The sequence below is a fragment of the Anser brachyrhynchus genome, assembly GCF_964034855.1.
Source record: "Anser brachyrhynchus genome assembly, chromosome: 7".
In the NCBI taxonomy this organism is placed as follows: Eukaryota; Metazoa; Chordata; class Aves; order Anseriformes; family Anatidae; genus Anser; species Anser brachyrhynchus.
In genome coordinates this window covers 41,456,052-41,482,835 of record NC_137701.1, presented here as the reverse complement: position 1 = coordinate 41,482,835, position 26,784 = coordinate 41,456,052, and the positions used below count along the sequence as shown (strand labels likewise).

General features: G+C 45.0%; 2 protein-coding genes across 8 annotated transcripts in view; both read left to right on the top strand.

Moving 5' to 3' along the window:
• ACVR1 (activin A receptor type 1) overlaps positions 1 to 10,856 on the top strand; it is a 71,869-nt gene extending 61,013 nt beyond the window's left edge. For all 5 annotated transcript variants that reach the window (XM_080600062.1, XM_080600061.1, XM_080600065.1 and 2 more), the window contains exons 9-10: positions 4,359 to 4,489; positions 5,523 to 10,856. In XM_080600062.1, coding sequence (XP_080456188.1) covers positions 4,359 to 4,489; positions 5,523 to 5,657 — 266 coding nt within the window. In that variant the 3' untranslated portion in view covers positions 5,658 to 10,856. The remainder of the gene's footprint in view (positions 1 to 4,358; positions 4,490 to 5,522) is intronic.
• Positions 10,857 to 16,205: 5,349 nt separating this feature from the next.
• Positions 16,206 to 26,784, top strand: part of ACVR1C (activin A receptor type 1C) — a 40,322-nt gene continuing 29,743 nt past the window's right edge. For 2 of the 3 annotated variants that reach the window (XM_080600055.1, XM_080600054.1), the window contains exon 1: positions 20,968 to 21,123. In XM_080600055.1, the coding sequence (XP_080456181.1) occupies positions 21,054 to 21,123 (70 nt within the window). In that variant the 5' untranslated portion in view covers positions 20,968 to 21,053. Of the gene's footprint in view, positions 16,862 to 19,393; positions 19,699 to 20,967; positions 21,124 to 26,784 lie in introns of those variants that run through there. The other variant, XM_080600056.1, reaches the window with a different exon arrangement.

Genomic DNA, 26,784 nt, shown 5'->3' with positions numbered 1-26,784 from the left:
GGAACTAATTGAAGCGTCCTTATAAGCCTTCAGTAATTCTAAAGAGATCTAAAATGGATTCTCCTCTGAGATCAAAAGACCAGGCTAATCTGTGTGGCTGGACAGCTGTTTTGGGGTTTAACTTGCAGGGTGTGCAGCTCCTGGGTGTAACCTTGGGAGTGACACTAGGAGCAGAAGGGGACATCCACAGGATTTCTGTCTGTGGCCAGAGCATAGCTTGTGATCCTGCCACCTTTCTTACTGCCCCATCAGAGGAGTTCCTTGAAGAGGGATGCAGCAAGAGGAGGTACAAGAACATGTCAGCTGAATCACAAAGAGGGATGATGACCTCACGTTAAGGTGTATGTGGTTAACTGGAGAGAGGAGGAAAGTCCTGTGAATTCATGGTGTTAATTTTTTTGTACTCTGTTCATTGGCAAATGTATGTTGTAGGCAGTTATAAAGCGTTGCTGATTGCATTTCCCAGTGTCTGAAAACCTCTGGGTTGCAGTTCACGTCAGGTGGAGTGCCTTGAGGATTTGGACCATAACTTCATTGTTTTCAGTGCAGCTTTGCATTCTGTGCTTTGCCTGTTTCAGCGATCTGTGGTCTACCAGCTGCCATGGTAGGACGGGCTGATGAATTCACTGTAGTAGGCAGCACTCCCTGTTACAAGGATGGAAACCTGTGCATGAGATGAGCGCGTGCACTGTGCTCCTCTGCTGTCTTCTGAGGGATGGTGTTCATAGGTGTGAGGGGTGGGACCAGCAGTGCTTAAGGGGTACGTGCTCCTAGGTGGGCACCGTGTAGAGTATCTTCTGTTTGGACCTAGCAGTCTACATCATGACCAAACTTCATACGTAAGGTTTTGATATGTTTGTTTTTATTGCTAGCCTTAAATTTTAAGGAGCTCATCTGAAATCTGTTTTGTTACAGTGCTGTTTTGGAGGCTAATGAACCTTTTTGGAATATTACATGTCTTACTCTTTATCTATTAATTTTTTTGTGTAGTGTGTGTATATGGTAGATAACACACAGGCTTACCTAGTTACCTCTCAAATGAAAATTTCATGAAAGGGCACATATATCAATATATATATAGGGAATATTTAAATATATAGTGCCATTTAGTGAGGTTTAGATCGTGTTTACAGCTTAACAAAGATAGTATGAAACTCGGCATGGACTGCAGACCTACCAAAGAAGATAAATAAAGGCTTCAGTAATTTAATTCAGACTGAGCTCGGTGCTACCATGGAAGCACTTTTAACAGTAATACGGCTACTTCATGACATTAGTCATGTCAATAAAGTCTTAAGTTTAAGGCGACTGTAATACTAATTTAACCGTACGTGTTTCCAGTTGTTTTGTATTTCTAGCTGTTGCCAGAAGTAATTTCATTTCCTTGCACTGGTTTGAGGTGAAGTAAACATTTTTCTCTCAAAAATCCGAATGGCTGGCTGTGTGGAAATCGTTACTTCATCAGGTGGTCATTCAGATAACCCTGTTTGATCTGTAATAAGACTTTGGCACTTGGAGTGAGCATGCTGAGGTCAAGGTAGTGTGCTCGTGTGAACCAGGTGATAGCATGTGTTAGAGGGGCAAGAGACAGTTGTAATTTAGGTGCGCTATACATTTTTGCTGTTTATCCTATGCTGGTGGATACTTGCTGTCTATCATGTACCGAGTGGAAAGACAAAGTCTGTTCCCGTGAGTCGCCCTGGTTTTGCATATCCATTCTTGGAGATTCTTAAGTTGCTGTAATCTGACTAGTGAGTCTGATTGGTTTTTTCTCTAATGATCTGCAAGGTGATAGTGATTCTTAATACTTTTCTGTTGTGGCTTGGTATAAGGAGGAAAATGTGTTATTAAACTCCTCCGCAACCAAGAGTACTTGTGGATTGTCTTTGTGCTTGGGTAGGGGCCCCTCAGCATCTCTCCCGGTACTCAGAAGTGTGATTTAAGCCCCACACGTCTCTTACTCTGTGAGCAGTGCTTGTTCTCCGCAGAGCGGTTGTCCACTGCTGCTGAATGTGTGCCTTCCCTAGTGCACAGTGCTGTGGCATCTTTGTTTACCTGGCCTCTGACACACGCACTTCAGTTCCTTGTGGACCTTCAGTGTCATTTCCAGTATTGTGACCTTGATGTTAATGCCACAAACCGAAAGGTGGTTGCTGCTCAAAGCCACCACTGGTATGTTATCAGCATTGTATCTGCAAGGCTGTATCTGTTACTTAGGTGTTTGGGTAGATCTTACATTGCTCCAGCAGTATATTAAAAAGTGCATAGGATAAGCTTTCTTTAAAGCCACAAAGACTAAAGGTGGAAAAAATGCTGCTCTGAGTTCCAATTGATTTGAACAGCAAAAAGACAGCTGCCCCGGGGAAAGAAACAACACCCTATTGTCAATGACAAAAGTCATCTTGAAACTGTCCAGAAAATAGCAAGCTATAGGTCATGCTGAACAACTTCAAGGGTGTCTCTTGTAGTAAGAGGCTTGTTTTCTTTCCTCTGGAAGTGGGAAAGGGAAGCGTGTCACAGTTCAGAACGACAGTTTTGTTAGGAGTAGTGGTGTGGGCTAGAGGTTATAGTGGCTTGCTGGCATAGCAGACAAACTGTTGCAGAGCCAGCGGTGATCCCACAGGGTCTGTGATGTTTGGCTGTGGTAGATCAGAGTACTTCAAAATTACTCTATTAGAGTAAAGGCTAGACCAAATTCAGTTCGTATGTGATATGTCATATCTGAAGTAGCCATCCATATACTCTGTTGGAAAGACCACATGAACATAGTGAATTAAAATAGAGCCGGACTCGCTCCTAGTGATAAAGGTAATCCATTAATGTCTTAATGACCCTGGCATCACTTTCGGAGTAGTGTGATATAGCTCTGAGGCTTTGCATTTGAATTGTGTTTAGAAAAAAAACAACACTACTTTTTCTACCATTTCAGATGATGCAGATACACAAGAGCTTTTTTGTAGTTTCAAGTTCTTGCAATAAATTTTATTTTGTGTTCTGGGAGGAAGCAGGAGGAATGTAAAAATAAGATTTCAGCCTTCTAGATGATGTTCAGTATATGCAATTAAGAATTGCTTGAAAATGTAGGTGATGCTGCTTCATGCAGCATGTAGCATACGTAGTCTGTCATGCATCCATATCAGAACACCGTAAGGCAAACCCTGCAGCCTATTCGTTGTTCGTTCTGGTAGCTTGCTTGGGTAGACAGATCTCTGAACTGACCTACAGTTCTCTACGTGACTTGCAGTTTGTTGAAGAGCGGTTCTCTTTTGACTAGTCTTCGCAGATAGAGAATCTATGGGATTTTCATCTTAACAGAACAAGAAAACTAAATCCCAACCACTGTAGTGAAGTTTCTATTGCTTTGGATATACTAAAGTAGAAAAAGGTTCTTAGAAAATGTCCTGAATGTCTTGTGCATCTGATTATAGGACAGCTGCCATCTGCTAAGAAGCAGTTCTAGCATTGTTCTGCCCATGCTCCTACTGTACACAGAGAGCCGCACTCACTCAGTATTTCTCCGAGCTGCTGGCCCAAATGTCTGTCTATGAACACTAGTTTTTAAATTGGCTTCCTAAGAAAGTTGAGTTCCCTGGATCATTTGTGAGCTTAATCCACTGATGAAGCAGCAGTGCTGCGCACATGCCTCAGTGAGTAGGCAAAAGGCTTTCTAGCCTGCCAGTTTTATGTAACCTGGGTGATAAGTTGAGAGCACACACATCAGCTTTTTGTTTCCTCACTTTTCAAAGCAGAGTCTGTGAAAACGCAAATACTGGTTTCCACAGACTTCCAGGTGGTTGGTTTTGTGATGGTATGTTCTGATTACCCTAGGCATTTTACTATATAACAACAAGAAATTGTACGTGAATTACCAGGAATTACCAGTGTTGAGTGTCTGTAGATACTGGTGTCCTTTCTGGACTTCGTCATGAATCATAAAATAAGGCAAAGTGTATGATGAGCCTATTAAAAACAAACGAGCAATGCAGACCTGGAAATTTTTGTACTTTGCTAGTAGAAATCCCAGTTTTCTAGTAGTTGCTAAACTTCTGTGCATTATAGAAGGTGGCCTTCTGGCAAGTGAATTTATTTCTCATCACTTCAGCTCAAGCATCTGCAAAATGGATATGGTTTCTAATCTTCAGTATTATAGTATGTGCCGATTAACGTTTTGGGTAGGAAAAACTCTTCCTATAGTAGTAAGTGCTATTCCGTTTTTTTGTGACAGTTTGACATGGTGGTGTTGATTTATTTTAAAAATCTTTTTGTGCTTCTTGGGTGGTTAGATCATGAGTGTTCTCTTTTCAGAGATGCTGTTTCATTGACAGTAAATAATGCCTCTCTTGTTTGTATCTCACTAGGTATTGTAGAAGACTATAAACCTCCATTTTATGACCTGGTCCCAAATGATCCCAGTTTTGAAGACATGAGAAAAGTGGTCTGTGTAGATCAGCAAAGGCCGAACATTCCCAACAGGTGGTTCTCAGACCCTGTAAGTGGATATGCCTGTGTATGGTTTGCGGAATATATGAGCTGATCTTTCTTCTTCCGAGCTGTAGTCATGCAAGCTATTTTCGGTTATCACTTGAAATTGAAATGATCTCAATGCTACTTGCCAGGAGCATTAGCTGTACAGATTTCAGAAGCCTACATGTGTGGACCTTGGTGTTGGAAAAGGAAGAAAATGCATTGAGCAAAATTTTGATTGTTAAATCTGAGCTATTCACAGACTGGCCCTTCAGTAACATGAATTAATTGCTTTAAAGCTTCTCTCTCTATGTTGTTGTTCACTCTCCAAGGAGGAAATTGCAGTAGGAACGGTAGCCTGTGTAGGCCTTCCTGTGACTCGTAAGCATGCAGATTTACAACAGAATTTTGATCCCTCTCCTACCTACAGGATAAGGGACTGTTCTGCTTGAAAGGCTGCTGCTGAAACATTTTTCTTCGACAGAATTAGTCTGGACTCCTCAGGTTGATCAGCTGTTGTGTTCTTTATTACTAAAACTGTGGAGCTTGGTTTGAATCTGGCTAGGGCCTGCACTGCTGATAAGTCTCATGTTAGGTTTTGGTTGTAGAGCCGTGACCTGTGCTCCCACATCAGCCAGCTCTGAATCCCAGCCATCTGAAGCTGCTCTGGATGTGATGAAATCAGACAGAAAAATCTGTACTTTCTCTGGCTTTTCGTCATTCATCTTGTAGGAATCAGTTTCACTGAAAAGAGATTCTATAGTGTTTTTTCAAACAATTTTTTTGGACTTTTTAAAGATGATGCTAGTTTGACACTGCAATCAACCCATTGTCTAGTTACTAGTTACTTTTTCATTTGTTATTGAACTACTTCTCAACACTTGAAACTCTTGTATTTCAAATACCCAAATAGCAGTAAGTTATCTGTAGACTCCGAAAATTGACTAATAATGAGGCAATAAAACCATATTGTGTTAGTGCTTAACAACCCAATCTATTGCTTTTCTGACTCATGATTTATATACTTACACGTGTCTTGTTTCTTCTTCTTTTCCCAGACATTAACATCTCTTGCCAAGTTGATGAAAGAATGCTGGTATCAAAATCCATCAGCAAGACTAACAGCCCTGCGAATCAAAAAGACTTTGACCAAAATTGATAATTCCTTAGATAAACTGAAAGCTGACTGTTGACCTTCTCATGGTGCTCTCCTGACAGGAAGGCACTTGTCTGGTTCAGAAGTAGTCTGGCTAGACAGTTTATATAATTGGTCCCCATGTGGCTTCTTATAGAGGCAGAAGTTTCTACCAAGCCATCTGTTTGGGAGACATCAGAACCATATGGACTTTGCTCAGTGACTACAATGGGCATTTCACAAATGGTCAAGCTGTAAAGACTCATGCTGGATGTACTGTTGCAAAGGTAGTGGCCTGAAGGAAGACAGAGAAATCCTAAGACAAGATCAGGGCATTAAATAATGGCTTTGAACAGCTACTTCCCCCCTATCCCCCCCCCCTTTTTTTTTAATTCTCCTAATCACTCCCAGGGTGAACACATGGAAGTGGTAAATTTTAATCAGCAATATTGCCTGTGCTTCTCTTCTTTATTGCACTAGGAATTCTTTGCATTCCTTACTTGCACTGTCACTGTTAATTTTAATGACATGACTTGCCAAAAATATGATTGGCTGTATACTACATTGATCTATGCCTGAATAATAGGAAATGAATTTGGTAAACTGAAAATGTAACTGTCAGATTTTAGCTGCATTTTACATGTGTACTGATGTTTACAATAATGCTGAACATTAGGAATTTCTCGTTTATACAAAACTTGCAAATTATTTATTACTAGTGCACTTGCCAGTTTTTTAAACTGTAAAATAAGTGCATAAAGTTAAAGCTTATTTTTATGTGGCCTCTTTCATGATTTCTTACACAAATGTTTTTGTAACACTATAACCTGAAACATAATTGTTTTCTGTATTATCATATTACAACTCAATAGTCACATTTTAAGTGCTTCACATTTGTAGGTGTGTGGTCTGTAACAATTTTCAGTTCAAATATGGAACATATATATAGCTGTTACCCACATGACAATGTGTCTAGTATCTTACTGATCTAGAAGAGGAAAGCAGTGGAGGAATTAAGTAGAATTTTAGGTCATGAATGCTGTGGGGAGAATGCATTTTATTTCTTCTAAGCTATATAATATGCATTTAAACTCTGCCAGAAAAAAATAACTATTTTGTTTTAATCTACTTTTTCTATTTAGTAGTTATTTGTATAAATTAAATAGAATGTTTTCAAGTCAAACAAAAGAGTGTTTTTAGTTCTGTTACTGTCTATTAGTAACAAATGTATACTAATGCAGCAATGGGTATTTCCAGTCACATGCTCCCAGGTAGAGTTGGTTCAGGTCAACAAAAATTTAAAACCAAGGTACTGAGGCTTGTTGACTGTTGTTTGTCTGGGTGTGTTTTTTCCTGTGCTGGACTGGATCCTAAAATAGTACAGCACGGAAATGGTGTACTTTTTGGATATGACATCAACTGCGTCCATGCAAACCTCCTAAAGCATGTCTTGCAGGAGGGGATGTGATGTCCCTTAATCTTATGGGGAAGAATTCAGCTTTGTACCTGGAAGGAAGACTGTGTTCTCTACCTGTACCTCTTGATATTTTCATATCATTTGTTACTCCAAATGGAAGAGTAACTATGGAGTGACGGTGTCCTTTTATCTTTTTTGAAAAAAAAATCCTTGTTGGCTTGAAATCCTCCAGGTAATCTAAGAAACTAAAAAGTAATGAGCCATTAAGCCATGTTTCATCTCTGCATTCAAAATTTGCTTTAAGGTTCCTTTCTTGGCTTTATGGCTGCCAGGTTCTGCTCTCCTGTTTCCTCTAATTTCTCCTTTTCAGTCCCAGTCTTCCTTGTCCTTCTATGACTGAGTGGCTTGCCTTTTTCTACATTTCTACTAGTGCAGAAATAGCAGCCTAGCTTGCAGATAGGCACTTCATGGGTTTAAGAGACTGCATAGTATAGCTCTGCAAAACAGAATTGCTAGCAGTTGCTAGGTTTCTTAATTATACTTCACGAGAATCTGACAAAATCTAGTGCTGCCAAAAAAGAATTATATATTGTTTTTTAATAGGAGGTCAAAGGCTCTGTTGCCTGAATGCATTCTGGTTTGCTTTGGATACGCATGCTGGGCTGACTGTTAAACAGCTGCGGCCTGGGAAGGAGAGTATTTCAGAAATGAGTCAAATGAATCAATCTCTTGGATTGAAGGTGTTATGTGAGTGGAAGTAACAGTGAACGTCGCAACTGCGAAATCAGTAGCTAAGTTAGCGATAATCTTCTGATGCAGATTATTGCCTGAGGTTCCTTGGTTCTAGCTGCCTGGTGCACGCATGCGTTTCTTCCATATACATTTGTATGACAGAACAGGCGCTGGTACTTAAACCAAACGGGACGCGAGGCAGCCTGTTCGCAGAGGTCCCCGACTGCCGCAGTGCGCAGATGAGGACAGCCAGGGACCTCTGGAAGTGGAGGTGAGAAGGAGGTAGCTTTATGGACAGACGGGGCAAAGCCTCAGGCAAAGTTCAGTGCACAACGTGAGCTTAAAAAGGGTTTGCTAGGCTTTTTACTTGGAGTTTTCACCTCTCTGTGTTTACTACTAAAAGTATTGGAGCAGAGAGACAATCTGTCACGTAGATGATTAACAGTACTGATGGTGTTGGCTGAATTCATTGTGCCTTTCTCAAACAGTAAAATATCAAATCACAGCATCTGACAGATACTAGGAAAGATGGTTACATCAAATACTTGATCTCTTTGTGCTGCAGCATTTTCTGAAAAGTACTGTGTATGTAGAAGAATGACATGAGTTCAGTCTGGACACAGCTCCGTGTACTCTGTAGCATCTTATCCCGCCGTTTCGGCAGTATGGATGTTCTGAGTGCAGCGCTGGGCACCAGTCCTGTCATCTGTGTTGGACCCAGCTGGAATGCTGTGGGGTGCCAGGCCTGCTGGGAGGAGGCGCACAGCTTTCCAAGGGGCTCTTCCAGGACAGGGCTCTGGAAACCACTGTCTTCTGCTGAGTCTGGATACAGACTTGATTGAGGAACTTTAGCGTAAGTTAGAACTCCAGTCTCATCTTTCCCTGTCCGTAAAGCAGAGACGACCAGCTAAAGGAAGAACACAAACCTCAGTAGAACCTCAGTAGTTCGGTGCTGGACATTCAGTGCCCTAGAGCAGATGACTTTAATCGGTGGTGCTGCTGGTAGCTTCCTTTAGCAGATCAGGATGTCCAGGGGGTTCTTTTAAACAAAATCCATATTTGTGCCCTGCAAATGAACTAGTCTTGATCTAGGCTTTGACTGAACAACTGGCAACGTTAACTATTTTTTTAATTAGGTGAACATTCAAATTTACAACAACAAAAAAACACCTCTGAGTGGGGAAAAATACCGTAGGAATTAATTTGTTAGTGTTAGCAACAAGTCATTCAGCATTGTGCTTTCCTAACGTCCAGCTGCTGGCTGTGGCACCGTCTGTGCTTTCAAAACAGCAGAAATAGCAAAGTGTTCTGAATATTAATCTTGGGAACTGGAGGGTGGTGCACCCAGGATCGGAGAAGGAAAAACTTGGTGAGAGCAAGGCGTTATCTTTGGTCTCACTTCCAAGGGTCTGTTTGAACAGTAACAGGAGAAATGCTTTCCCCTGAAGGTGTCACGGCTTGGGCAAGGGGGAAGCCACTTCAGAGTTTCCAAGTGGGGTACAGGAAGACAGCCGCCCTGTACCCCCCATGGTATTTTTCCTGTATGTTTATTAATGGATGGTCCTCTAGTCCTCCCATAAAATCTAATCTTCTGAAGAGATTTGGAATGCTTATATATAATCTGCTGCTCTCAGGGCGTCGCAGTATTTATTGCTATGGAGATGGCACAAGCCGTTCCGTAGCTGATGTTGAATTATTCATGTGGCCGGCGACTTTGCGCTGAACACTGCCAGCACGGACCTGGGGTGTTGTCATTCAAACAGGGCCGGGCTGTATGTCAGAGCTCTCGTAAGAGAAGTAAATGGATGTAAAAAAAAAAAAAAAAAAGCATCGAGGCATCAGCACATGGGTAACACTGATGGTTATATGGGAGAGGCTAGGCAAAAAAAAGAGGTACTCTAAGAAAAAAGCAACCCCCAAAAACCTACTTTTTCATATGCAGTAGATTTGTTTATTACTAGTTAGGATTATTTTGCACTTTGACAAATGTGTATCAGGACAGCTGCCTAAAGAAGCCTGTGGTCGGAGGCTTGTTTTAGTGTGCTGGGAATATGTGACTGAAGTCTTCCTCTCAATTGTTTGTAACTTTTCTTATGGGCCTTCTGTGCTGAAAGCTTCCATGAAAATCCCTATCAAGCCTTCCAGACTTCTTATTTACCTGGATTAAACTGTTTTGATAGAGAGAGAAAAGGAGGAATTCTCTTCCCTGTGGGGAGAAATGTTTGCTGAGCAAAAAGATCAGCCTTGGCACAGGTGTCGGCATTGGAGAAGGGAAACAAAGATGTTACAGGTGCTGCTTGTTTGTATAGAGAAAATTTAAATCTTTCTCAAACACAGAATACTTCCATATTTTAAAGCCAAGATTTGTGTGGAAAAAGTAAGCATTTTATCAAATGTAGAGTTAATTATGTACCGTTGACAGATGCTCTCACCTGGGAATAACGCATTCACTTTATTCCCAGTTGGAAGAAAAAACATTTTTTAGTGTCTGAACCAAGAAGCCATGCCAAGACACGCCAAAGAATGCCAGGGAAAGCTAAGGGCAGCCGTGCACAGTTCACGTCCGTCTGGGCCCATCGTGATGGAAGAGAAGGCTGCAAGAGGCACCGCTAGCGCCGGAGCTGCGACCTCGTCTGGAGAGTGCAGTTCCTCGCTGGTTATGGACTTGTGTCACTACCTCCAGAGCCTGTGTGGCGGAAAGTGAAGCCATGTGAAACTTCCTTCACAGAAGGAGACTGCAAAAGGGATCTTCCAAGAGGCTTGGGACATCTGCTCGCTGGGTCAAACCAGTTTTGTACAAGTCAGACGCCTTAGTGGTCCAGGAACACGATCCGCGTGGGGATGGTGTCTACCGCGATACACCAAAGTGCCTGCCAGCTATCTGACTTGAGAGACTTGTATAAATAAATACGTTTGTACGCCTTCTCACCGCAGTCACCGCTGCGTGCGCTGCTCCACGCGTGGTGGCGTTTGTCCGAGCACGCTGGGACCGAGGAGCGGAGCCTTGCAGAGCGGCGCTGGTACGCGAACCCGCGGCCTGGGGCAGCGTAGCTCCTCGGGACTCTATTTATACCTACAGCTCTAATAAATACCTTTGCTTGTTCTCAACTGAAGTTACCATCTTCTTATGCTCAGGGTTTGGTAGACAATGCTGTGCAGCCTTCGTGCCTTCTCCCTGCCCTGAGGCAAGGCAGGGGTCGCAGCAGGCGGGGAGGCAGGGTGAGCGCGGAGGCCACTGGTGGAGAAAGCCTCTCCCTTGCCTTCCTGCAGGGAGGGTGGTTGTCCAGTGCTGTGGTTTCAACATGTGTGTCGAAGCAAGATAAGGGTTTTATACCAGGGCTTATAATGTGAAGTGTGTGAGTGATGAAGCAGCTGCTTTCCACGTCTAAATGGTGCTAAAATGTCCCAAGAGGCTCCCTTCATCAAAAAGACACCAACTCGGGTTAATACAAACTTCGATAGATTCAAAGGCTATTTTTTAACAGGATTTCAAAGCTGCAAAAAGCAGCATTGGGGGTGGATATGGGGGGGGTGGAGGGGGGTAGAAGTGTGTAGCAGCAACCAGCTGCTGCCTGCTGGTTTGGGCTGAGCGCTGAGCACGCGCTCTTCTGTGGACGTTTACTGACGGACAGGCGTCAGGCAATACCTTTAAGTTACGGGCTAGTTGGCTGTACGCATCCTCGCCTAGAGGAATGCACAAGCTCAGTGAGTCACTCACAAATAGGAACGTGCCTCACCGGTCAGAGCAAGGCGCTGTCCAAACCAGTAACCCAAGCAGCGAAGGAGGCGCGATGGAGCGCGCGTGTGCCTGGTGCCTGCACTCTATGCCCTCGTTCGTGTCCAGCATCCCTATTGTGCTAGGGATAGGTAATTTAAGTCACACTCCTGCCTTGCCTTCTTAATACCCATTTAATATCTCTTTATGGACCTGCTGCCCGTGTGTTACTCTAACTCCTCTGAATTCGCTGATCCCATCTGCTTCCGCAGCCTCCTGAGGTCTCGCGGCCTGCTGTGTGACACGGTGCTAGTGCAGCCAGCCGGGGTTTGAAAACAAAGTACGTTCTGGCTGTAGTCTTGCAAGATACTTAGTTTTTTTTGCATGAGGTAGATACTCTGTCCCCTGGATATTTTGGCTGCCTTTCTCTCGGATGTATGGTTTGAATTTTGATTTTTGGGTGCTCCTGTGCGGAGCCTGGAGCTGGGCTTGACGGTGGTTGCGGGTCCCTTCCACCTCGGGATATTGTGATTCTCTGTGCTCTTTAGCACCACGAAGTTCTTGCAGACAGAGACCAGAACTGCAGACATACACACCTCGGGTGAAGTCACCAAGGCTATATCCTGGTAAAACAGCGCTGTTTTGCTAGCGATGCCATTTGAGGTGGTGACCAACGCTTTGCTGGCATTTTTAGCTGCTGCAGCACAGTGAGCAAATGATTTTGGAGAAAAGACAGCGATGGCACGGGGATCTCGCTTCCTGAGCTGTGTTCAGTGTCACGTAAGCACGGTTCGTGTTTTCTCCTGAGGTGCGTTTGCCACTCATCTCCTGGTCACTGGCAAAGCTGAACAAGTCAGTCCCAGCCATGACCACAGGCAACCCTGCTGCAGCTTCTCCCCCACTCTTTTAGGAACGTGGGAGTGCTGTGTCTGCTGTCGTTCACGTGCTTTCCCCTTCGTAGGAGCTGCAGCTGGGCAGCGAGGCTGGGTTTCCCCTCGTGGAGCTGTGCTCTTTTACTGCTTCGTGGAGGCTTGGCAGGCCTGGAGGTAAAAGTGGCACTTCTGGCGTCCCGCGGGTTTGGGGGTCTGATGGCAAAGAGAGAGTTTCCCATTGCTATTCTTGTAAAACTTCTTTCCTAGAAAGAGTATTTTGGTGTGTTTTTCTGAGTCACTGCTACCTCTGCCGGAGGAGTTCACGTTACCCCGTACTGACTGTGTCGGAAGGAAGTCTGGGCTGTTGACAGGGGTCTGGGTCGAGCTAGATCACCGAATTGGCATGCTAAAAGTGTGCCTGCCCCACGTTGTGGTCTGAAGGTGAAATCGGAGTGGAGCTGCTTCACTTGAGCTGCTGTCACGCTGGCTGCTTTGTCAACTTAACAGCTGTTTCGTGTGCTGGTGATTTTACCTAGCTCAGTTCAGTGCACTCCCTACAAATACCAGGCACCAGGAGAATGTTCAAATGGGTCCTGGAACAGTTTGGGAATTCTTTGGCTTTTCTTTTTCAGTTGCCTTGATCAACAGTGTAATATTTTTGCAAAAATGTATCATTCTTATGGCAGTTTTGGAAGGTTTCATCAGACTACTGGATGAACAGAGTGGGAGACAAATACACAGCAAGACTGCTCTGAAGTTAGGACATGGACCTGGGATGTAGAGGGCTAAGGTAAGTGGTACTACTGACCTGCTGGCTCTTGTCTATGCATTTTATTCTGTTTTGCTTGCACAAAATTTCAATAGGTCTTAGTTTGCTCCTGATGTGGAACAAAACAAATTACAAAACAAAATTCTTGTTTTCCAGCCAACCCTAGAAGTACTTCCAGTTGGCAGATGTTTTTATGGTGTTACCCATTTCCAAAGACTCTTAAATCCCTAGGATATGCTATTTCTGTCCTACTATGAACCATGCCATGCAAACATCTAACTGGGGAACACATTTGCCTCAAAGTGGTTTTTTATTGTTTTTATTCTCCATGCCTTTGTTTTCCTTTTTTTTTTTTCTTTCTCCACTGGCATTTGGTGTGTCAAAGGCCTGATGAAGACTGGGGACAAAGGGTGAAAGATCAGCAGTCCCGGGTAACTGGGGACCCAAACCTGCAAATCACCGAAAGCTCCAGAAACGTCACGAGATGTGGGTCACTGGCTCTCCTCCCGTCTCGGCCCTCAGACGAGCTTGTTGGTAGGTCCTGAAGTGCTGGGCAGCTTCAGCCAGAGGCCCACACATGCAGATTTCTGCCTCAGCTCAGCCGTCCGTGGAGGAGCCGCTGCCTGTGTCTGCGCTGGCGGCGGCAGGGGACGGAGGGCGCTTGCTGCTTCTCGTTTCCACTTCTGTGCTCATGGACACAAGCAGAGAGCTGCAATTTTAAACTACACAATTTAACAATTTCAATTCAAGTTATTGTATTTTCTGTGTTTATCATATCCCAAACAAGTTACCAAATTTATGGCTGTAGAGTAAAGCAGTTCTGGTAATCTTCGGAAAACAAGAAAAGGCCAATGTTCAGAGCATGAACTTTGTAAAAAGGCATTTATGCGTACTGCTGCTGTTTCAGCAATGGACTTTATTGTGTATTGTAGTAACCCTAGGTGCTTCCTAAATTGTGGGTGAGGTTAAGTGCTGGAGGCAAACAAAAATGGAGGACTAAGAGGAGAGAAGGTTGAAAGGATACCAATGAGTTTGGGGCTGGCTCTTCTTAAAATTCAGTTTCAAAACAGTTCTGCGACATGAGCAGCTTGTGATTTTGTATCAGTAGTGGTTATACTGATTCTAATACATTTATTTCCTTGAAGCCAATTGAAATAAGAGTTCAAAACCCAATGGACAATTTGAAACGATCATTTAAGTATCCTATACTACAAAATATAATAGTGTATTAAGTACCCAGACAATTAATTTTAATAGCCTACAGAGAAACAAAAGGTCTGAAATTTGTTTCGAAGACACACAACATTATCAGGATCAGATCTTCTGAAGGGGGCCTTATTTAAAATAGATAACATCAATAGCACTGCCATGTGATGTATGAAAAATCTGGGTAGATTTGCCTAATTAGTACTATAGAACAATATTATTACTAATCTGATATACTACTTCTATTTCATAAATACAAATATAAACTAGGCAAAAAGTGAAAAACTTGTCAGATAATTAATACACTGCCAATATCCATGTTCTAAGTGATATGGACTGTGGGTTTTTTGTTTGTTTTTGTCAGCAAGCCTTAGAATTTCTGTTTTCTGATAGATAGGTATTCAGGTCCCAAATAAAATACTCCAGCCTTCTCACACCAGTATCTATGACACTGCTTTTCATAAACAAGTCTTCAGTTGTTTGAATTATTCAGTCTGTTAGTCCATCACCCCACTAGTATTCTCTAGAGCTTATATATATAGTGTCACTATGTTTAGAGGGGACTCTTCCATCCCTTTGTTCTCTTAATGCCATGTCTATCGGATGACTAGGACTTCTGTCCCACAAAACATACCTTACTTGTTGCCAAAAGTATGTTTTCTGATTATTAAACATCTGGCATCTTCTCCTGAGCTCACCAAACCTCTTTTAGAAGGAAGCTGTCTGTGCTCGAGTCCCTAAACACCGACCCGAACGCATCCAGCCTCTGACAGTGTGGTCAGTGCTGAAGGCTTTGAAATCCCTTGGGACAAGTTCTGCTAATAAACAGGTACATCATAGACAGGTACATCAATTAGTTCATGGCACTCCTCCACTCTCAAAATGCATGTAATGAATAAACCCACCATTTTAAAAGCTATATATACAACTTGTGTAAAATAACACATAATATAGGTGGGCTTGGAAAGATGCAATATATTCTCCTACTTGTTCAAACAGCGGGGTGTTACATTCAGATGATGAAATTCTCTTCAATATGGCTGGAAATTTTGCTATACATTTTAATGGAACTAGATTTTAAGTGTATATTTCACTGAAACTTTCTTGCCTTAATGCATCATCTGTCATCTATCATAATTCCAACTAAAAAAAACAACCAAACAAAAAAACACCAAATACTGTTTGGTTTGCACCCATAAATTTATCTACTTTTTTTTCCCCCATGTAATTTCTCTCAGCAGTGTATTAAAAATAACTTACCGCCTCTTGTGCAGGGTTCTGTGCCATTGATTTTATAGATGTTGTCTTGGAACAAAGTTGGTATCATGGCAGAAAATACAATTTCAAGTGAACAATTCTCTCTAGCAAAAATTTATTCTCCTTGCGTCCTTGTTTGTAGTTTGAAATAACACCCACTCTATGAACACTGGAGCATTTTGAAGGGAAATGCAGCATTCGTTTAACTCCCAGCAAGTTCTGAGCAAGGAGAAGTTCTTTTTTCAGGGTGAATGGTGGTGGTGGGGAGCCCAGGGAAGGAGCTTCTCTTTAAACAGGTCCACCCCCACCCCAGTCTCCCAAAAAACCTGCTGCACAGCAGTGCGTGGGAATGCTGTCACTTGATGTATTTCAGACCTTCAAGGTGCATGTGTGGCATGTCTGGGTTATTAATGTATCTTTAAAAAAACAAACAAAAAAAATCCAACAAAACCCAATCTCCTTGTATGCCAGAAAGTTCTAATTTTACTGCAAGTGGGATTTCTCATGTAAGTACTTCCTTTTCAAAATTAATTTAGTTCTGCTTGTCTGCTGCTGCTCCTGATGCAAATCTGCCCAGCCAGTTCTCATCAAGTCATGAAAATAAAAACATTCTGAAATGGAGTATATTCAGGTGAGAGAGAATTTTCTGTGAATCTCCTCACCCCCAAAACGTAATATTTTCTTCTAACCGGTGTTAGAAGATTAAAAGGTTGCTGGAGCAGGGGGAAAAAGAAAGAGAGAGAGAACTGTCTTGGAAAATAGGAAGCCTGGAGGTGCTAGGATTTCAATTCATCTTCTTTAGTTTTGGTCAAACTTGTGGTGTTTGCTCCTCCCATAAGTATCCGGGAGGACAGGGCTATCCCGGGTTAGGGACAGGACTTCTGAAATTAAAACAACTGTGCTTATGTGTAGTTAGCTTTTCCTTGAGCTCTGCTGCTCTCTGGTTGTTTAATTTCATCATCATCAACTACTGGGCCTGTGGCAAAATAACTAATATGTGGTCCATATTACTGTGATTTTCTCATTTTTTTTTCTGTTGCTAGGCGCAAATAATCCCATGGGATTTCCATGTAGGCTACTGCCTTTGAATGGCGGGAGTACAAGGATACAAATTCGGAAGTTCTTTGCAAACAAGGAAAAGAGAGAACTGGATTTCAAACTGGAGCTAGAAAATGACAGCGTCACTTGTGTCCTGTCCCCCGACTCCCTGGGTTCTTGACCAAACCTGAGAGATCCGTCTTCTACACTTGAAGAAGGTACTCTGTCAGAATGCAGAAAGCTAATGTTATTCCTGGTAAGCACTGATTTTAAATCTGCCTATAACAACCCTCAGTGCTTTCCTTGCCTCAGTTTGTCATATCTTCGATCTTGGTGAAGAATAAGGAAAGCACCAAGAACATTCTGGCTTTTAAGCTGAATTCTCAGTTTTATAATAGGTGGTCACGTGTGATATAGAGTTAGTCATGCAGTGGCTCAACAGTAATAAGCTATGCAACCACACTCTTTCGTTGATATTCAGAAAACAAACTTTGTAAGCTTTGTGCATCATCTCAATCTGATGCTCTTGGTTAGGTCTGATCCAAACAAGTAGTAGTTACTGATAGATGACATTATTGGATTTATAAAGGAGAAGTCATATAGAACCTGGCAATAGAATAACATACCAAACCCTGAAACTTTCATCATACTCTTATCTCAGTGCAATAACCAAACGTACTGACTGGTTGCACATAACTTATTTATGTAAATGGGTTCTGTATGTGTTTCTAGGGTGCCTATTGTTTCCTTGAAAACCTTCTAGAGCACTCCTCATTTTTTGGAAGGAGTAGGGATTTGATTAGACACTTCTAGAAACGTACTAATTGTAGGTGTCACTTTTTGGACTTATCTCCTTAAGATGCCTCTTGGTGTCAACGAGTAAAGATAAACTCATGCTCCTAGGTGACTAGGGATGGTGGGGAAAGGAGGAATCACAAGGAAGGGATTAAGGTTGCTACAATACATAATTAAAATAGACTTACTGCGGGATACTTTAAATATTTTAATGTTTATGTATTCTGGATTCTCAAAAAAATGTAGTTATGATAGCAGGTGTAAGAGGGAAAGCAGATATTTAAAAAACAAAGAACAAAAAACAAAACACAAAGCCATAATGTGGGCCAAAAGAATACTAGAAAAACTCAGTATCTGTGCTGTTGAAGGAATAATGTAGATTCTGCTTAAAAATAAAAAAAGGTGGTTTTGGGGGGGAGGCAGGAACAGAAAATGGGATATTTTCATAAACTTTAAAATTAAAGCTATGGTTCTGCATCGTTCTATTTAAATTACTTTAGATTTGATAGCCGCTTCATATTTGTGTGATGAAAGTGCAAGGGTTAACAAAACAAAATCTCTGACAGAAGTACACCCAATTCAAATTTCTGTAATTTGTTGTTCGCGGTACATACAAGACAAGTGTTTTCGGCTATTTATAACCTCTGCTCCCATTGACTTCAATGCAAGGTCAGGCACTTTGCCTTTCTGAAAATCAAGCTAAAAAATATTAACATTCACAAATTTCACGTAATAAAAAACATGGTGCACTAAGGACAAACTAATTAGGACAAATGGAGTCTGATTTCAGCATGGCTGATTAGAACATGAAGCATGGTTCTTCCATTGTGTGCTGCAATTAAGAGAAATTAAAGCAAGCAAACCAGACTTAAATGCAGAAGAACAAGAACAACAGCAACAAAAGAGGAGAGGAGAGAGCAGTGCTAATTGGGAGCTGACGATTAACGTTCGCGGCGCCCACGGACGGAGCGCATGCCTCCACGCGGGGCAGCAGGTGGCCCCAGACAAAGGGGTCCCGGGGGGCACCGCGCGACCCTGGGCTCCGTGCACGGATGTTGTTCAACACATCCACGCCGGAGTCAGCGACTGCTCACCAGCTCCCTGCTTCCAGGGGGCAACCGCAATAAGTATTTTATTGCTTTGACATCCACGCCTGCATTCTGGTTTTAATTAGACCTTGGCGTGTGTTTTCTAATTGCTTTCTATGTACAAGGCAGTACGGCGTGTAGTATGGTGCTGTGTGGTATTTCAATCTGATATTACCTGTAATTTTTCAGTCAAGATGTTGGACTTGGTAAAACCAGGTTGTTGTAATTGCCGTTGCATTCAGCTGATGATGGGGGCCATGGAAGTCCCAGATACCTTACCTGGATATAACTGGATGACAATTACAAAAAAAAAAAAAAAAAAAAGGGTAGAACAGCAGCTATTTTTTTGTCTTATCCAATGGCTCTGCAACTCAGCTATGTAATTCTAGGCTATTTGGATTTCACTTTTTCTGTATCTTAAATTCTCTGTTGGTAGAGGTTAATTCATTTTCTTTCTAAAAGTATTTAGTCAAGTGATATTTGCTTGTGCTAGTAATCATGAAGAAGCACTGCAATCAAATAACACTAATTTGAGCACATTAGTTCAGATAAGCACATGATAAAATAAAGGGAACAAACCCACAGCACTGAAACAAACGAATATGTTGAGTTTGCTTCACTGGATCCGAAGTCAGCCTGTCTGACCTGACAGCCCCTGTCCTTCAGGTCAACACGTTCGGCAAGGGGCAGTGTTCACAGGGGAGGGGAGGGGAAGGGAAGGGAAGGCCAGACACCCCTGCAGCCGAAGGCACGGGGGGACAAAGGGATGCTCCGCTGCAGCATTACCTGATAACCCAGGTCATTTCCCCGTGGTCTGTCTGAATGCAAGTGTAGCCGGTGCGGAAGGCAGTCATGCTCCTCTTGCTGTGTGTGTTGTGCTGTTCTCTTCCTTTTCCTCTCTCCAGAAAGCACCAGGACCTTGCTGAAACTCCTCCTGTAACTGCCTCCAGAAGCTGTTCAGTGGCGCTGGATGGAAGCGGCTGAGCCAGCAAGTCAGAGGGAGGCACAGGGAAGCAGGAGCTGGGAGGAGAAACGGGGAAGTAGGAGCCGGGAAGGGCCTTTCTGCATATGGCTGGTGTTGTTGCCCTGAACGAGTACTTAAGGAAAGTACAGGAATAAAATCAATGCATGGAGACTTTTTTTCCCTCTGGGGATTTAATATCATCGTGGAACCTCTTCCAGCTCAGCTGAAAGAATCAGGTAGAACAAGGTAGGCTGCAACAGGCCAACATGGCAATGCCACTAACTTCAGCATTCAAAAGCTGGGAAAAGAAAGAAGTTGTAAGCATCTTAACAGCACGACTAATGAATTGATTGGTTAAGGAAGTAAAATACCACCGTATTTGTTTTACTTGATGAACTTCTGAAACTGATTGAGAGAGGGAACTGAGGTTGAGGGAAGGTAAAACAAAGTAAGTGGCTGCAAGTGCTGTTCGGGTGCCTGAGTTCACTTCAGTTTCATTTTTTTTAAACAAATTGTAAGCAGGTTAAATTTTGTGCTGTTGATAACACGCTGATTTATGTCGTGTTCAAAAGGCTTAATAGAGATGTCATTATTATAACATCTATAATAATAGTAGTAAAAATGTACTACAGGGAAAGTGGTGCTTAACTGGCAACACGCACAGTCCGGAGCTGCGTGTAGCAGCGCAGGGGCAAGGGGGCTCTTGGTAGCGTCTTCCCCTTAAAACAGCTCCGGGCACGTGTACAGTGCCTAAAGACAAACCATACTATGTGGTCTGCTCCTCTCGCCTTTTTGGAACGTACCTGATTATACCTGAAATGTAATTGATTTATGATGGTGCCCCTAAGAACTTTTTTAAAAGCCCACAGGGCTGTGTGGTGGGGTGGAGAGCTTTGGGGGCTGCAAGGCTTTTTTTTTATTTATTTTTTGATGTTGAAGAGAGAAAGGAGCAGTGGAGAAACGCTGAAAACAGTTCAGAAGTTGGAGAACGCAAGTGTACGTGGAAAAGCCGCCGCAGCCTGCCAGCGTCTGCGGGAAGGCGCCGTGCCTCCGCCGTGCGGGGAGAGCCCTGCGGGGAGCCGGAGCGGTGCGGGGGGAGCCGGAGCGGTGCGGGGGGAGCCGGAGCGGTGCGGGGGGAGCCCCGCGGGGAGCCGGAGCGGTGCGGGGGGAGCCGGAGCGGTGCGGGGGGAGCCCTGCGGGGAGCCGGAGCGGTGCGGGGGGAGCCCCGCGGGGAGCCGGAGCGGTGCGGGGGGAGCCCTGCGGGGAGCCGGAGCGGTGCGGGGGGAGCCGGAGCGGTGCGGGGGGAGCCCTGCGGGGAGCCGGAGCGGTGCGGGGGGAGCCGGAGCGGTGCGGGGGCTGCCCGGAGCGGTGCGGGGGCTGCTACCCGCAGCGCCGAGCCCCGCAGGGCTCCGCGGGCGGGGGCGGGCGGGAGGGGCGAGGCCGGTCCGGTGCGGCCCCTCCCCGCCCAGCCCCGCTATAGCTGCCCGGCGGGCGGCGGAGGCGGGGACCCGGCGGGGCCGGCGCCCGGCTGCAGGCTGCCTCCCGCTGCCTCCCGCTCCCGGCCCCGCTCCCGGCCCCGCTCCCGGCGCGGATGCGCGGCGATGCGGCGGGCGCCGAGCTCCGCGCTGCGGGCACTGCCGCTGCTGGGCGCCGCCGTGTCGCTGTGCGCAGGTAGGGGCCGGGGCCGGGGCCGGGGCCGGGGGCGGGGGCGGGGGCGGTGGCGGAGCCGCAGCGGGCGCGGACGGGCGGGGATGCGCGGTCCCGAGGCTGCTCCGTGCCCGGGGGCTGCTCCGTGCCCCGGGACCCCCCCGCCGGCCCTGCCTCCGTGCCGGTGCGCTCCCAGCTGCGCCGTGCCCGGCCGGGGTCAGCGCCGTTCCTCGGGAGGTTAAGGAGCTTAATGCATTTAATTATGATCAACGTGCGCGCGCGAGAAATAGGTCAGTTGGGATTTATGGGGAATAACCGGCCCTGAGCGGGCTCCAACCCACGCTCTTTGGGTACCGGTGTCTCGAAAGTTGCCGATGGTTGGCTTTTCGCAAGCCGTGTCTGACGGGTCGCACCCCGAGAGCACCTCAGCATGCACCCCCTGCTCTGCTCAGCGTTCCTGGGGGGCTCAGGGCAGCTCGAGGCGCCGGTGGGTGCCCCACGTTGGGTATCGCAGGTCCCATCCCATCACACCACGCGTGGGGCAAAGTGCACGGCCGGCTGGAGGGCTCTGGGCAGGGGCGCTGAGCCTGCGGCGTCTCGAGTCTGCTGTCGTAGCTTCTTCTCCCTTGGTGGCATGGGACGTCCAGAACAGGTCTTAATTTTTCTGTTTAGCCTTACTCCAGTTTCCTTTTCTCTCAACGCTTCTGCCACAGGAGTCGGCAGATGTTGGTGATGCTGTTGCAGAGAGAGGTGGTCACAGCACTCAGCTGAAGGGAAGGGCTGCTGCTGCTCCCACGTCAAAGTACTCGTACAGTCCCTTCTTCTGGGAAGGGAGGAGTAACAAGGCTTGGTTGTTGAGGTTTTGAGTAGTTCTGTCTAGTGTGTAGTATGGTACATCTAGTAAACCCTTGTTTCTTCCAAGAGACATGAAATCTGACGCATCTTCTCTTTGTCTGGATTTATTTTATGTAAGTGTGGAAGTGAACCACAGAAACAGTCAGTCCATGCTACGCTTGTTTTCCCCCGGTACACCTGAAGTGAAGCATCACCAGTGCTCCACCATGCCCTTCCTACCTGCCTCTGGTGACCATCCACCACGCTAACAGACCTCGTTGGCTTTGGTTGTTCATATTCAGCGATCATGCGTTGCTTTGATCTCTTAAGTCACAACGGTTTTGTCCGTCATTTTCCTCGCCCTGTTAGTTATCTTTTCAGAGTCCAGCTCTGGGCTGGTGTGCACGTGTATGGGCCTGGACAGGCAGGCATCCTCTTCACAGTTCCTTAGAGGGGCACCAGGTGGAGTTGCGCGTACCTAGGGAGGGTGTTCAGGTCTCCCCAGCAGGGCTGTATCAGGTGTTCAGCTCTGCATCGACACTGCACTGCCCACGTTTCACTACAAACCTGCCTGATCAAGATACGTTACTAAGTGTGTGCTGGTAAACTTTTGCTTCCCTATTCTTTCTCTCAAAATTTGCATTCTGCTGGTGCTGCTTTTCTTATATTTTAACTCCGTACGCCTGACACTGTTGTCCTACATCTCAATCTGTGCTGTGTTAAACGTTTAGCACTCTCTTCTGTGCTCATCACGGCATCGTTTTGGGGCAAGTCAGGAGCGCTCAGTGTGCTGTAGCATTTCTAAATAAACCAGAGTCAAGGGTGTGGACTGCAGTAAAGAAATGTGTTACTCTGCGCAGTGCAGGCATGTGGGACTTGGGCAGCGCTTGGCACTGAATTGCCTTGTTTCACTTTTCTTAGGAGCCTCTTTAGACGTATTCTCAGTTTGTGAGAGATTGTTTCCCACTTATATGAATTTTAATTTTTTCCCAAAAGCAAAGTACGCATGCCATGAACTATCCCTGTAGCACAGCGAAGATGCCTGTACCTTCGGTTAGGTGTGAAAGGGCAAGCACGGCTCTTTGCCCTGACTCTGGGAGCAACATCGGTTTGCACAGCTGAAAGCAGAGCAGGGAGCGCGCACACACAAGCAGCTGCTTCTTATGGCCAGGTGTAACACAAACTTTTTATTTGCTTAAGAATGAGAAGCAAGACAGATTGCTATTGAAAGCTGCTAGATAACGATAAATGCATGAAAATAGCATAAAACTATTCTACACGGACTTTTACTACACGAGTAGTACTGTACTAAAAAAACAAACAACCGTTGCATCCTTGTCTTTCCCATACTGTAAAATGTACTTGCATTGTGATAAGCAGTTGCTCAAATGCCCTGTGAAACTTAAGACTGATTTTTTAGCACAGTCTGTTTATTCCAGTGCTTCCTATAGAACGTAAACTTTGTGTAAAGCCTGAAGTCCCGAACACGTGTAGGTATAGCGCTTGCCCACCCACAGAGCTGCAGACCAGCACCTGCACATGCGTGTGGATGTCTCACTGACAAGTCCAGACAGCTGCATTCTGCAAAACACACCTTCATTCCAGCTGCAGGATTTGGTTTGCTTACTCCTTATTAACCACTAATATCAAAAAGCCCACGTGTTGTCAAGTGTCAAAAAAAGCAAGTCCTCAGAAAAAGCCCCGTAACAGCAAGCAGTTGTACTTCTCCACTAAATGATTTAATTCACTGCTCTGTAACAAATTACCAATATGATGCTTTCTTCTTGTTTCTCTGGGCTACAGAAGCTCTTTTTTCGTAGCTTTTAGTAAAAATCTTTAATAATAAAAAAAGCTTTAATAAAGTAGCACAGATGAGAACTACAAGTACTTAATGGTCAACTAGTTTGGCCTTCTTGAGCGTAAATCCTGACTCTGCAAGCTACCAGGGTGACTGCTGATAATTCTGGCAGCACATTAGATAAAAGGCTATATGTGGGGTGAGTGGGTGTAATTTGGTTCTACTTTCTGTGGAGTAGGCTTTAGAACCTTACCAGTTGCTTGCAGACGATTATTCTAAGCTTTAATCTGGCTGGGATATTTTGTCATTTTGGGGAGCATTGCTGGAACGAGGGCGGTGTGGTCCCCATGTGTGCTGTGCAGCACATCGGGGGGGCACTGAGCTGCAGGACATGGCTGCTGGTGTGGGGCTCTGCCAGGGTGCTGCCCGAGGCCCTCGAGGTCTCTTGGGTTATGGCACTGAGAAGTCAGCTGTAATTTGTGGAAAAGGGAGTCTTGGATGTCATGCCGAACCCCAGCGGTGCGGCGGGGTAATATCACAGTCATCTCCGTGTTGGGTACTGGAGGGTGTAGGGGTAGGGGCTCTTCTCCATGATGGTTTTTGTAGGCTAGGTGTTCAGCTCGCGCCTGGCTGAGGAGATTCTGGTAACCTACCTGGTAGTTCACCAAACAGTGACATGAAAGTGTTGGGCAGCGAGCTGATGACAGCAAAGAGACACTTGATTAATAACTCCATCCCAGCTAAAAAATGTAATTTCCTCTCTCGTACCTCAAGAGCTATTAGGCTCTGAATTATCCTTCGCTGCCTCTGCTCATCATGCAGAGAGCAGCATCCTAACTGGAGCCCAAGTTAGATGCTTAAAACTAGATGTCATGAATACCTTTTGGGGAGGAAGAACACAGCTCGTACTGACAACTTCGGACATATGCCAATGAATCTGAGCATGTGCACGTCGCTTTGGTACAGTTGGCAGCGTTTGTCCCTTTAGCACACCTCTGCTGTCCTGAATGCTGTTGGTGATGCTGCAATCCCAGTGCCTCCCAGAGGTGCAGGTTGTTCCCTTCCCACTGAAGGGCTGGATGTAGCTGCGGCTGTGCTCAGCTCAGACTTCATACAGACGTAGCTGACTTTTGCTGCTGGATGTAACTTCTGAAGCACTTCTTTCCAGAATAAAAGGCCTTTGCAAGTTATGCTTTTCTTATGCAGTCAGCATTTTTATCTTCCTGTTGTTGGTTCATCTTCAGTTTGGTGATGGCAAGAATAAATAAAGTACATTAAAAAGTCGATGGTTATCTTGATTCCATTTTTATCAGGAAGCTGATTCTAGGTAATCAGAGCAATGTGTGCAGAACTCACATCCCATTTACTTCTCTAACAGCAAACGTGTCAGAATGACGTGGAATTGTGCAAAACCAATGGCAGTTAAGTAAAAGAGACGTTTTAGTATTCCAAATGTTGTTTTGAAATACTTTGCTCTTCTTATTCACAGCAACTTTGAAACATTTAAATTTTCATCTTCAAAAGTCAGACTTCTAAGGACGTTCATTCATTCTCCAGCAATATCTACTCTTTGTGAAAAGGCAGGCTGCATTTGACTGGAGAGGAGCTGTGTGGCAATAGAAAGCAATCAGTGTGACTTCCTGAATGCAAAATACCTCTTCAAGCTGTTTTCACGTACTGGCTGTGTTTGCCTTTCGGTGCCACCAGCTCTCCGTTACGGACGGCACCTCAGCCTTTGGGGCTGCCAGTGCCTGCTGTCGCAGCACCGCCCGCGGCCTCGCCCCGGCCCCGCAGCGCCCTTCGGCGCCTTGCAGGCTGAGCAGAGGCTTTTGGTCTGTGCTGTATCGCACCACATCTCGCCAGTTACCTTAGTGTTGTGTCGCATAGCTGGTGTTTCACAAAGGACATTTCAAAGGATGCCTTGTCCATTTGAAGCTACTGAGAAGCGAGTGAATGTCCTTTCACAGTTTATTGCAGCAACAAATAATTTCACTGGGTTGCCCTCACCCTGCCCAGCTGATATCAATTTTAATGCCTGCCCTCAGTTTCTGTCCACTGTGTTTTGTCATGGTTGCTAAGCTTTTCTAGAGTGGGGACTTGAGCACTCAGCATCCTGCTTCGAAAATCAAGATACTTGCATGTACTACTAAAATCACTTCCATACCTATTTTTCAGAAATGAAAACGGTGGGACTATTTAATGTCCCTAATTCTAGGACACTTTCCTCTGTTCTGGAAAAATTACTTTTCCTTTTCCAACAGCTTTCTTTTTTTTTTTTTTTTTCTAGTCTGATATCAGTCCTTTTTGCAGGATGTTTACATAATGGACCTTTAATCTGCTATTGCTCCTAATATGTTTTTTTCCAGAGTTCTCTCCAGAAAGAGCGCTTTTCCATATATTTCATAGCAGTCCAAACAGCAAGACTTTTTAAAGAACTGTCATTTTTTCAAGGCTCTATTTTCCTCTTCTGAAGAAATAGTTTCAAGAAAATATACTGACAGCGTCACATTATCGTTTCCATCAGTGCAGCTTATTGTAGGAAATGGAGAACTCTGCCCTTAAGAGCAGGCGCAGTGCTCTGGGAGGGAAATAAGCATTTCAAGCTGCGTGTAAAGACTTGCAGATTTCGGTCAATATTTGCAAGTTAATTCTCCTCCACCCGGAGCTCACGGCAGTGTGTGGGAAGCATCAGGTTGGTCGCAGCAGGCCGGGCCAAGGCAGCAGCCGGCCACCGCTGCTCCTGCAGCAGCCGCGGCAGGAGAGGAGGGGACGCGCTCGCAGCTGGCACGCCGCAGCCCTCACGGCTCGCAGGTCAAGGACTGCAAGTGCCGTACCGCTGTGCACAGCAGTGTCTGTGAAACTGTTGTCCGTGGAGGTGGATTTGTCTAATGACTTCTTCAAATAGGCCAACACTGCCACCCAAATGTCGGCAATAAGACCTCTTGGGGAAGGGGCAAGGGAGCATGAAAGGGAGGAGCGCTTCTTGCTTGTTGTAAAATTGCTGTCAAGAATGTCTGTGGTGCCAGGAGCTTTTGAGGTATGAGAAACGATGA